This window comes from Medicago sativa, chromosome 7, assembly GCF_051527215.1.
Source record: "Medicago sativa cultivar Bolivia chromosome 7, Bolivia_mono, whole genome shotgun sequence".
Taxonomy (NCBI): domain Eukaryota; kingdom Viridiplantae; phylum Streptophyta; class Magnoliopsida; order Fabales; family Fabaceae; genus Medicago; species Medicago sativa.
Window position 1 is genome coordinate 93,125,117 of NC_140755.1, and position 12,959 is coordinate 93,138,075.

General features: G+C 34.6%; 1 protein-coding gene and 1 pseudogene across 2 annotated transcripts; both read right to left on the minus strand.

Annotated features, from left to right (window-relative positions):
• Positions 1-314: 314 nt before the first annotated feature.
• On the minus strand, positions 315-5,574 carry LOC146910384 (UNC93-like protein 3). Its single transcript, XM_085723129.1, has 10 exons — positions 5,160-5,574; positions 4,202-4,365; positions 2,854-2,917; positions 2,657-2,770; positions 2,477-2,521; positions 1,632-1,888; positions 1,423-1,513; positions 1,170-1,282; positions 949-1,072; positions 315-668 (listed from the first exon to the last, which is right to left on the minus strand). The coding sequence occupies exons 1-10, from the start codon at positions 5,340-5,342 to the stop codon at positions 480-482; spliced, it is 1,344 nt and encodes a 447-aa protein (XP_085579255.1). The 5' UTR covers positions 5,343-5,574; the 3' UTR covers positions 315-479.
• A 2,222-nt stretch (positions 5,575-7,796) lies between these two features.
• LOC146910385 (UNC93-like protein 3) lies at positions 7,797-12,302 on the minus strand (annotated as a pseudogene). The gene is made up of 10 exons (XR_015017677.1): positions 11,982-12,302; positions 11,312-11,476; positions 10,365-10,428; positions 10,165-10,278; positions 10,003-10,047; positions 9,229-9,484; positions 9,020-9,110; positions 8,759-8,871; positions 8,533-8,657; positions 7,797-8,228 (listed from the first exon to the last, which is right to left on the minus strand). The product of XR_015017677.1 is annotated as an UNC93-like protein 3 (transcript).
• Between the last annotated feature and the right edge of the window lie 657 nt (positions 12,303-12,959).

The window sequence follows — 12,959 nt, forward strand, 5'->3', positions numbered from 1 at the left end:
TATGTCTCTTATCCCATTAATTCCTTAATTTGAGTTTCTCAAAAAGAATTATAAAACAATTTTTGTAACCAAAAGAACTCACTCATGTCCCTTCTTCTCCATTAACCAAAAGCCATTTAAATGACCAAAACAATTTTTAAAAAATAGACCATTTTTTTTTTGAAAAGAAATATACAATGTGTAAAAAAAAATTATACTTCGGTCCTTTTTACATATGTTGATATATATGTTAATTTGGTCCTTTTTTATGTTTAGGTTTCATTTACTTACTTTAGAGAAGCATAATCCAAAATAGTTTGTATGTGAGAGAGAACTTTTACTGTGTGAACATCTTCCAACTCATCCCGAATATTCTTCAGTAAATAACTAATAGCCACGTGAGCTAATAAATTATAACTGTTACAATTTACACACTTGAATCAAATGAAGGAAATGCGATCATAAAACGAAGAGGACAGAGCAGGTAGGGAACATTATATTCAGTCACTGGTGGAGGGTGCTGATGCATTCCCCACCTTGAGAGCCAACCATAGAAAACTACAGAATGACAAGCATAGTAAAACCAACATGATTATGATAACTGCTTGGAACGAAATGTACGGGGCCAAAAAGAACACGACAGCAATTGTAGCGCTTTGCCATATCTTTAGCTGTGCAAAAGCCCCTTCCTGCACCACATAAGATCAAATTGGTAAAAGAGGAAATTATGTAGAAATTAATAAAGCACATGCAATATAAGAACATTAAATAATGGGGAATGTCCAACGATGGAATAATTTGTTTCTATGTAATCAGCCTAGAGACATGAACTAGCAAAATAACTAACAAACAAGACGACCTCAAATAAAGAAGCAAGGTAGCATGTTAATGGGGCATGATTTGAATTTTAGAACATCATATTTCAGCTAAAGCTTCAAGATTATAAAGGGGTAGATTGCATTTACGTACCATGTCATGCTTAAATAGTATTCCTAACAAAGCATTGAGCTGTGTCATTAGAACTCCATCACCGATGCCCAATAAAGCAGCCAAAAAGAGTATATATGAAGTACCGAGAAATCCGCTAGATATGCTGCATCAGGAGTGCCAAAGAAAATATAGGTAAAATGAAATTACATGGGGAAAATAATATCCATAAACGTCAGCCTAACATAAGGAATATTGCGAACCTGAAATTTAGCAGAAGTAAGATTAGTGCAACCGCCTGAGCAAAAGCTCCAAAAGAAACTATCGATGTAATGGACGTGAGACCAGAGGTGAGACGACCAGCAGCCAGAGAACACTGACATATTTAAAGAATTAAAAGAAAAAACAGATAAAAGAAGAAAATAAGAAAGAAATGCGCGCAAGCATGATGTAGTCAAGTCACTTTCGAACCACCACCTAAGGAACTACAGTTTTTCATTCCATCTCAATACTTACTATTCCATCAAAAGCCCCATATGCTGCCATTGCAATACCAACACCAGAAACACCAATTGCTGGAGTTACAACAAACTTGGTAAATTCAGCCCTGTGAAAAAGTATTTTATTAACTGACATTACAAAATAGAAAGGAAAGAAAACAAGAACTCAAAGAGCAATATTTGGAATATCACAAGGAAGATAACTTATGATTCATATGAAATTACCATACAAATGCTTGTTGTAGACCAGAATATGCCATAAGGGGTATGATCAACAACATCTTCGCATCAGACAGTGCACTTGTGAGTGATTTACATAAAGACTTAAGGGACTTTGACTCAACAACATCGGCTTCTGAATTCTTGTATCCTTCTTTACTATTACCAAATCGTTTATGCAGGAAGCACATTAGTATTGCACCAAAAGTCATAACGAAAAGGAATACAACAAACAATAAAGTGGTGCCGTTGGTACTTCCCCCCTGCAGTGATGAGAAACAAAATCAAATCCGAAGAATATGTAAAACATTCTAAATCAAAACTTGTTAGCGTGTGAAATGAGAATTCATTGTTGACGGGTACAACAAAAACGCAACTCATAATTAGACTTCCTTGAAAAAGTTTGCACATTGTACAAATTAAAATCTTTCCAAATATTGAACAAACACGGTAAAGAAAATTAAAATGATAATAGGGAAAGAATAAAGTACAGCGTCTACACCATGATCCTTTGTGGCAAACCACTAAAACTGTTATATTTTATAACTAAAAAACATGGATACAAAATACAAAGTTTTTGTTAATTATAGCCACAACATGGGTTGTGGCAAATGTTTATCACAGGTTATTTGCTTTTCTAACAGAAATATCAAGGCTCAACAGCCTCAATTAAATTTTGACCAACATTTCTGTCAAACATAAACTTTTGCTTTATTCTCTTTCACAAGGAGCAATATTTCAATCCTAATTGCCCGTAAGAACAGGTAAACATGAAAAATATCATCACCTGATTACTAAAGCAAAAAGGCTATAAGCGTATAATCAAAATATGAAGACCAACCACCACATACCTTCCCATCACTGAGTAGAGCAAATGTAATAAGATTTCCAATAAACTGCAAAGCAGGTTTAATAAAGAATCAATTTTGAATTCTAACGAGTTTTTTAATTAAAGAAACAGAAACAATGAAGTCACCAACATATATCATCCTCTCTTCATATGACAATTACTGCACATGAAAAATGTTCACCTGATGGAGTGCATACACAGCCCAGAATTCCCCGTTGAAGTCACCAATTACTGCACCTTCGTGGAGATTGTTATCTATAGCATGACTGTGTGCAGTGGAAGTTAGATATGTTCCCTGAAAGGTCAAACTAAAATCAGTAAAGATATGGAAGACTAATGACAATATGAAGGAATTGTGGAACTTCAACATGTATGTACCTGTCCAACCCATATTATAGAAGCACAAAACCCAAGATACACAGAGGCTGGAACCAGTGTATACCTGAACAACAGTCACTAAATGGTCAAGCATATGCATAATAAGTTAGTACTTTATAGCCATACAGATGCATATGAAGTAAAACAGAAATGATGCTCAGAAATAGCAGCAGAACCATGAACAAGCATAAGCGACCATAAATGATGGTGAACGTTCAAATAAAAAGTTTGAGGTACATTTATTGGTCCCTGCCTCCCTGGAGTTGTCTTTGATTTAGATTATGATTTCTCGGGGACTAATACCTTAATAAGTAAACCTACAGGGGGCAACCCTTCATGGAATACAACAACCAAGCCTTATCCCACTAAGTGGGTTCGGCTACATAGATCAAATTGCCCAATAATGTTCTATCATGACCATATTTTGGTCCAACTCATTGATCTCCAGGTCTTTCCTAATAGTTTCTCTTAGTTTTTCTTCATGGAATATGTTGAAAATCCCACCTCAATTGCGATAGGAGGTGTGTTGGTAATTCCACCTTAATTGCGATCTGCCCCTAGTTGCCTTATGTTGGCTTGTCTTTGAGGGGGTGGATTTAGTTCCACATCGGTTAGATAGGAAGATTGATCAGAGTTTATAAAGAGGAAGCACTCCTCACCTTACAAGCTGGTTTTGTAAGGCTGAGTTAGGCCCCAAATTTCAACAGAATATAAGTATAATTTCATTTTGATGAACAAAAACTTCAAGGTATACTGCTCATATAATTGAAAAGGAATGTGAATTTATACTCTTGTAGGGATGAAAATCCCCAATATAAAACTGTTGGGGCCGAACACAAATTAGTAGAAACTGTAAGAGCAAAAAAAATTACCCTAAACCAAAATCAAAATATTGTTTATGAATCCCAAAACATAATTAATTACAATATATATGTGAGAGATGCTTAGAGTTCAATAGGGAAATATAATATAATTATTTCAAGCCTCTGCAGCCACTACTGTCTGGTGTGTCTAAGATTCAACAAGAGTTCAATCAAATTGTTGATTAGGGGCATATTTTGCACCAAATAAGTTCCCTATAATCCTATTTAGAATTAACTAATCATATGCTACCAAAATAACTCAAAAATGCTAAATTCTTCTACTTTGCGGCTTATCTAGAGAGATGCTTAATGCTTTCACAAACGACTCCTTAGTTACAACTTGTTTTCTTTTTTTATGATATCTATCAATCATGAATTCACAATTGCATTTGTAATCATTGTATCTATCTTACTGTTAAAATAAATTCATCAAAATCAAACAGTGCATGAACAAGAAAAACAAGATAGCTGACAATCGCAATTACCAATTAGGATTCAAATTTGCAGCCACGTATAGCCAATAACCAGATGTTCCAATAATCAAAGCATTCTTGGATCCGAGAATCCGCACCACCAAAGAAGCAAACACAGAAAAAAATGTAAAAGACAAATATAGTATCCCAAGCGAAGTTGTACCCAAATCCTCCTCCTGAAAAATTCCAAACACACAAATTCACAATTATTCACCACTAACCACCAAATTCACAATCAAATTTAATAATACAGTAGCTTAATAGTTCAATTTCATACCTCATAAACACACAAATGTACAATTATTCAAAAGAGCAATGATATTTGAACAACCATTTGGTACAACTTTCATGACAACCTTCTTTCTCTCTCTTCTTATTGGTCAAAAACAATGGAGAGAGAAAAAGGATGAGAGAGTAAGAATATTATGCAAGTATGAGAGAGAAAGTTGTTTAAAAATTGTCACAAAATGGTTGTACAAATATCATTTATGTATTCAAAATTAACCACCAAATTCACAATCAAATTTAATAATACATTAACTTAATAGTTCAAATTGCACTCCTCCTAAACACCCAAATTCACAATTATTCACCACAACCCTCCAAATTCACGAACAAAGTTTACTAATACAGTAGCTTAATAGTTCAATTCTATTCTGCAAAAACACAGAAATTCACAAATATTTACCACTAGCTTCCCAATTCAAAATAAAATTTACAAATACAGTAGTAACTTAATAGTTTGAGTTCATTCCTCATAAACACACAAATTCACAATTATTCACCACTAACCTCCAAATTCACAATCAAATTTACTAATACAGTAATTTAATAGTTCAAATTCAATTCCTCCTAAACACAGAAATTCACAAATATTCACCACTAGCCTCCAAATTCAGAATCAAGTTTAATAATATAGTAATTAACGGTTCAATTTCATTCGATGGTGCTTGAGTTAGAAACTACTAACAGTGTTGAGAGTGCTTTGTAAATTCTGAGCAGCTCCATAAGCTAAAAAAATCAAAAGAAACGCTATGCTCAAAATATGAACATCTCTTGTGTGGCTTTTATGCGGTTGAAGTTGAATCGGTGATTCATCGGTGGCAACAACTAAGGGCGTTTCTTCGTCGGGGTGAGTAATTACAGAAGCCATTGGTTGAAGTTCTCGATCCAGTTTATGAGTAGATATTTATTTATTTATATATACACAAATATAATAATTCGGTTGCGTCACGAAGTTGACATTGTAACAGAAGAATCGCCGGCACAACACGACGCAAATAAAGAGTTGGAAATTAGTTGCATTTGGAGATGAAGGAAAACAGAATTTGTGGTGAGTAAAGATTCTGATTGAATCTTCAACAGTTCCTTTGAGTTTTATTCTCATTCGTTCACCCTCGTTTTCTAGTTATTTATTTTCGTATTTTAACCGTCTCCTATGATGATGAATTAGGGAGACTTTTTTCTTTACAAAAAAGGTGACTTTTTTTTATCAATTAAAAAATGGGAAATAAAATTATGATTTTTTTTTACCAAAAAAATAAAATAAATAAGTTATTGGATGTCCATACTTCTTCTACACTCTTACAAAAGTTTTTTTTTATATGATTGTCGGAGATCATTAATTACATTTTGATATTTTATTTACTTATTTGTATCCTATAAATAAGACTCATGTTACTTATGGGTGTCCTGTAAATAAGATTCATGTTTAATTGTAAAGACGCGCTTGTGAACATAACAACACAAAAGTTGTTCATTCTTTAAAAAAAAATACAAAAGTTGTTCATCTTCTTATCTTTCATCTTGCTCTTTTTAATTTATGTCATAACACTTTTCATGTCTTTTAACAAACAAAACAAAAATAGATGAAGTTGGATGGAGTAAATTTGAATCCTCAGTCAAACGTATCGAGTATTTACTCTTTTTTTATTTGGTCCAGTCTAAAATAATTATCGACAAAGGTATTGGCATGAACAACAAAGTCTTATCATACTAAGTGGTATCGACAAAGTTAATAGCTTTCATTTCTATATTTTAAAAAATGGAAATAAAAAGGTATTTTGCACCGATTAAATTCACTGAACAATACATATGGTGTCGTGTATGTATCAATATTTTGTATTTAGGGATGCAATTACATAATGCAAAAATGTTTCAGACACCTAATTTTTTATAGGATAAAACTTAAGTGCAATTTTAGATTATGCTCTCCAATTCTGTGTTATTGTTAGCTCATCTCATCAGGTTCTCGAGGTGGTTGTTGGTGGTGTTAGGCTGACCATGCCGACTTCCATCCTTGGCACATTTGTTGGTATTGCTGCTTCTACTTCGATTCCACCTCGGAGTTCTTCTATTCTCGCCAATATAGTTGTGTCCTCGTAGCAGTTGAATTATGAACCTGTCGTGGATAATGATTTTACCAAACAGTATGGTGGTGTTTGAGGCAGAGCGAAGGTGAACTTGCCTAATCCGGATGATTGGGCTAAGCATATTTCGAAGTTCACTTCCACTGTAGTACAAGCGTCGAAGTCATTGTGGAATATTGCCAATGGTTACAACGAGTTGGTGATAAGATGGAGAATGAAGAGAGGATGATATATGTTGGTGACGCTGGTTTGTGCTCAATTGCTGTCTTATTTTCTCCAAGGCGCGTGTACTATCCAGCGAACTCCAGGAGAAAATAAGACAGCATTTGAGCACAAACCAGCAATAGAGCAATTGGCAAAGAAGGACAAAGATGACCGTCAAAAACGTTTGTATAAGCTGGCCGCGTGGAGCTGAAGATGAATGGCATGTCTTCTGAAAATAAGGGGAAATACTTGTGTGACATTAATGTCACGGTGACATTAAATCTGGACCACACATTGGGTGACATTAGATGTGTTGCGTGGCCCAGATGCAATGGCAATGACAATGTGCGGCCCAGATGCAATGGCACGGTGACATTAATGTCACCAAAGTGACACCCGAAAATAAGAGACTAAAAATAGAGAAGTCTGATACTAATAAGACTGATAGGAGCCTAGAGAAGCTCCTGGATGATGAGAAAAATTGAGGAAGCATGCAAAGAAGATTGTTGAGGATGTTGGTGTTAAGATTGAAGATCTGAAGTAGCAGGTTGAGGAGTAGAATCCAAGATTATAAGGTTGAAGGCGTGCAACCTATCACGAAACCAAATCCAAAAAGTAAGATAAGAGACCAAACTAAAACTTTAGACCTTGCTGAAGACTATGGTTGACACTTATTCAACCTAGTTGAGTGCTTGCTACTTGAAGAGAGTTGACATTTTCAATGTAAACAAAAGAACTCACTCATTATCTCTTTTTCTCCATTAACCAAAAGCTGAATACTTAAATGACCAAACCAGATATTTTTTCAAAAAAATAGACCAAAACACTATATTGATATATGCCATATATTCTGGTTCTATAGTATTCCTATTAGTAGGCAACTGCGAGCAACCTTCCACTATCTTTTTTTTAAATCTTTATTTGTGTATTCTTAAAAGCAATATTAAAGCAATACATCCTCCTCTGCAGGCCATATATATTGATTTAGGACTGAATCAATGATCTACAAAACTATTGGAACTGACTTTAGAGAGTAGAGCAAATAAATATCAAATGTTGATAAACAAATCAATAATTAATATTGGATACACATATATTACATAGATCTTTCATTGTGTGAATATCACACTAATTCATCCTGAACATTCTTCAGCAAAATAACTAATAGACACGAGAGTTAATAAATTACAACTGTCACGATTTGTACACTTCATTCAACTGAAGGAAATGTGCCGTATAGGAAAAACGACTATGCTTGCACTTATAGCAACATTAAATTCACTCACTGGTGGAGGGGGACAACGCATTCCCCACCTTGAGAGCCAACCATAAAAAACTGCAGAGTGACAAGCATAGTAAAGTTAACATGACCATGATAACTGCTTGGAACGAAATGTACGGGGCCAAAAAGAACACCGTAGCAATTGTAGCGCTCTGCCATATCTTTAGCTGTGCAAAAGCCCCTTCCTGCACCGCAAAGTATTATAAATTTGACATAATGATATAAGAGATATTTGGAAAAGAGAAGGTGATTAAGAAATGAATCAGGTAAAAATCTTATGCAATACTAGAACAATAATGTGAGATGTTTTATGTCAGAGTTGAATTTGTTATTAGCTTTGAGACATGAACTAGCAAAATAACTAACAAAAAAGACGACCTCAAAAAAGTAATAGAGAAGCAAGGTAGCATGTTAGCACTTAGCAAGGCATAATTTGAATTTGGAATAGTATATTTCAGCGAAATAAAAGGGTAGATGGCATTTATGTCCCATGTCATGTTTAAATAGCATTCCTAGTAAAGCATTGAGCTGCGTCATTAGAACTCCATCACCAATGCCCAATAAAGCAGCCAAAATAAGTATATATAATGTACCAACAAATCCACTGGATATGCTGCATCAGAACACCAATGAAAATATAAGCAAAATGAAATTACATTCCAAGGGGAAAATAATATTCATATACGTCAGCCAAACAACAGGAATGTTACGAACCTGAAATCTAGCAGAAGTAAGATTAGTACAGCTGCCTGAGCAAAAGCTCCAAAAGAAACTATTGATGTAATGGATGTGAGACCAAAGGTGAGACGACCAGCGACCAGAGAACACTGGCATATTTAAAGAGTTAAGAACAAAAAATTAAACAGATAAAAGAAGAAAATAAGAAAAAAAAATGCTCGCAAACATGATGTAAGCAAATCACTTTTGAACCACCACCCAAGGAACTACAGTTTTGCATTCCATGTCAATACTTACTATTCCATCAAAAGCCCCATATACTGCCATTGCAATACCAACACCAGAAACACCAATTGCTGGAGTTACAACATACTTGGTGAATTCCGCCCTGTGAAGAAGTATTTCATCAACAAACATTACAAAGTGGACAGGAAAGAAAACAAGAACTCAGGGAACCATTATTGGAAGATCATGAGGAAGATAACTTATGATTCCTATGAAATTACCATACAAATGCGTGTTGTAGACCTGAATATGCTATAAGGGGTATGATCAACAACATCTTCACATCAGTCAGTGCACCCGTGAGTGATCTACATAGAGACTTAAGGGACTTTGATTCACCAGCGCCGGCATCCAAATGCTTGTGTCCTCCCTTGCTATTATCACCCCGTTTATGCAGAAAGCACATTAATATTGCACCAAAGGTCATAACGAAAAGGAATACAACAAACAATAAAGTTGTGCATTGGTACTTCCCTCCTACAGTGATGAGAAACGAAATGAAATCTGAAGAATATGTAAAATATTCTAATTCAAAACTTGTTTGTATCTGAGATGAGAATTCATTGTTAAAGGGTACGACAAAAAACCCAACTCATATTTTCATTTCCTTAAAATAATTTGTTTGTACAAATAAACATCTTTCCAAACATTGAGCAAACACCTAGACCTTTGTTGGCAAACCACTACAAGTCTACAACTGTTTTATTTTATAATTAAAACAACTTGAATACTTGGTCATTGCCACAACATGGATTGTAGCAAATGTTTATCACAAGTTATGTGCTTTTCGAATAGAAATGTTTAAAGCTCAACTAAATTTGGACCAAGTTTTCGGTCAATCATGAACTTCATCTTTATTTTGCATCATAAGCAGCAATTTTCCATTTGTAATTGCCAACCAAGAGCGCGTAAACATGGAAAATATCACCACTTGATTATTAAAGAAAAAATATACAAGAGTAATTTCGAAATATGCAAGACTAACCACCACATACCTGCCCATCACTGAGTAGAGCAAATGTAATAAGATTTCCAATAAACTGCAATACAGGTTTAAAAACGAATCAACTTTGAATTCGAAGTAGTTTTTTATTAAAAGAAACAGAAACAATAACGCGACCAGTCTTATTTAAAAAAAAAAAAGAGAGAGAGATGACCTGATGAAGTGTGTATACACCCCAGAACTCTCCGTTGAAGTCACCAATTACTGCACCTTCGTGGAAATTGTTATCTATAGCATGACTGCGTGCAGTGGAAGTTAGATATGTTCCCTGACAGGTCAATCGAAGATCAGTGAAGATATGGAAGACTGCTGACAATATGAAGGAACTGTGGAACTTTGACATGTTGCATTTACCTGTCCAACCCATAATATAGAAGCACAAAACCCAAGATACACAGAAGCCGGAACCAATGTATACCTGCATAACAGTCACTCAATGGTCAAGCATGCATATCCATAATAAGCTAGTATTATTCAGCCACATACACAATCGTATAATGTAAAACCCAAATGGTGTTAAAAAAGGCAACTGTGAGCAAGTATAAGCACCCATAAATGATAGTCAACCATCAAATGAAGAGTTTTTGAGGCACTATATTGTTGTCGTTGATTTAGGTTTTGTTTTCTCTAGGTCTAATATCTTAACAAGTTAAACTACAGGGGCCAATCCTTCATGGAATATAAGGATAATTGCTCTTTGACGAGTAAAAACTTGTCTCAAATAATTGAAAAAGCATATGAACTTATACTTTGGTAGGGATGAAAATCCCCAATACTATAAGAACAAAAAACCACCCTAAGCCGAAATCAAAATATGATTTATGAATCCCAGAACATAATTAATTACTATATATATGTGAGATGCTTAGAGTTCACTTTACTCTTCATTAGAAAAATATAATATTATTAGTCCAAGCCTCCATGTAGTCACTGCTGTCAGGTGTGTCTAAAATTCAACAAGAATTCAATCAAAATGTTGATTATGGTCATATTTTGTACCAAATAAGTGCCCTATAATCTTATTTAAAATCAACTAATCATATGCTACCAAATAACTCAGAAATGCTGACTTTTTCACAAACCACTCATTAGTTACAACTTGTTTTCTTTTTTTACAGTACTTATCAATCAAGAGTCCACAATTGCATCAGTAATCATTGTATCTATCTTATTATTCAAGGAAGTGCAAAACTAAGGAAATGAAATATTTACTTAACAAAGTCAAACACTGCATGTGTACGTTTTTAATAGCAGAATAATACATGAACATATAAAACAAGATAGCGCGCACTTGCAGTTACCAATTGGGCTTCAAGTTTGCAGCCAGGTATAACCAATAACCAGAAGTTCCAACCATCAAAGCATTCTTGGATCCGAGAATCCGCACCACCAAAGAAGCAAAAACAGAAAAAAAATGTAAAAGACAAATATAGTATCCCAAGCGAAGTCGTACCCAAATCCTCCTCCTGAAAATTCAAAACATACAATTATTCACCACTAGCCTCCAAATTCACAATCAAATTATTTAAGTTGTTTGGAGTTTGTTACGAGTCTCCAATGTTCAATTCCTGGACTGTTGGATATATAAATATGTATGGACAGGATATTCAAGTTCAGTTAACATGATACTGGAGTCGGTTTAAAGATCACAATGTGGAAATTAGACTCATGACCCACGCTACGTCCTCTGGAGTCTCAATTGCTCCGGTTTCTAGGTTGTTGGATGTATAAATGTGTTTGAGCACTCTTATCCTTTGAACTAACTTTTGTGATGAGTTCAAGCTTATTTAATATGGTATCAGAGTCAGTTAAAGATTGCAACATAGAAATTGGTCTCAGGACACACGCTAGACAATGTGATTGGTCACCCTGATCCTTTGACACACATTTGACACAAATTTACTAATAGAGTTCAATTTCATTCCTCATAATCCAAATACAATAATAATAAATCTAGAGATAGTAACTAACAGTGTTGAGAGTGCTCTGTAAATTTTGAGAAGCTCCATAAGCTAGAAAGATGAGTAAAAACGCTATGCTCAAAACATGAACATCTCTGGTATGGCTTTTATGCGGTTGAAATTGAATCAGTGATTCAACAACTAACGGCGTTTCTTCGTCGCGGTAAATAATCACAGAAGCCATTGGTTCAAGTTCTCAGTTCAGTTTATAGATATATGTATCTATGTAGACATACACGGAGTAGAGTTGGAAAATTAGTTGGGTAGTTTAGTGAATGAGATTGCATAACAACGATATGAAGCTAAAGAAATATTGTGGTAAGCAAAGATTCTGAATCTTGTCTTGTAAAGAATTGGAAAGAGCTCATTTGAGTTTGATTATTATTCATCGTCTCATCTTTATCGTTGACCTTTTTTGTGGAGTAGAGGATATGAGTTGTTGGGTTAATGCCTTAACGGTCATTGTGTGTGGTACGGGTGGGGGAAAAAACCAAAAAATTCAAACTAAAAATAATAACAGTTCGGTTCAGTTCGGTATCAATAATAACAGTTCGTTTCGGTTTGAAACAGTTCGGTTCAGTTTAGTTATTTTAAATTTACTAAACAATTCAGTTCGGTTCAGTTTTCATCATGAACCGAACCATGTCCACACCTAATGTGTGGAGTTGGCGGTGGAGGTTCTTGTTCTTTGCGTGGGAAGAAGTTGTCAATGATTAGTCATAGAAAATAATGATGGGTGGATTTGTCAAAGACTTTGGAAAAAGTTGATTTTTTTAGGTTCATAGAATAATTAATGTATCTTATTGTAAATATGGACTAGATACATCACTTACACAATGAACCAAAAAAGTCAATTGTTTCTTATAATAAGGACCAGAGGGAGTACCATTTTTGGAATAGAAAATAATGATGGGTGGATTTGTCATAGACTTTGGAAAAAGTATGGAAGATGTTCAGCCTAAGGCAAAGTTATGGTTTAGAGGTAAAT

Coding starts and splice junctions, on each gene's coding strand:
- LOC146910384 (XM_085723129.1), bottom strand. CDS start 5,342: ATGGCTTCTGTAATTACTCACCCCGACGAAGAAACGCCCTTAGTTGTT. Junction 2,522..2,656: donor CTGTGTATGCACTCCATCAG/GTGAACATTTTT, acceptor CCTGCTTTGCAG/TTTATTGGAAATCTTATTAC. Junction 669..948: donor TACTATTTAAGCATGACATG/GTACGTAAATGC, acceptor TATGTGGTGCAG/GAAGGGGCTTTTGCACAGCT.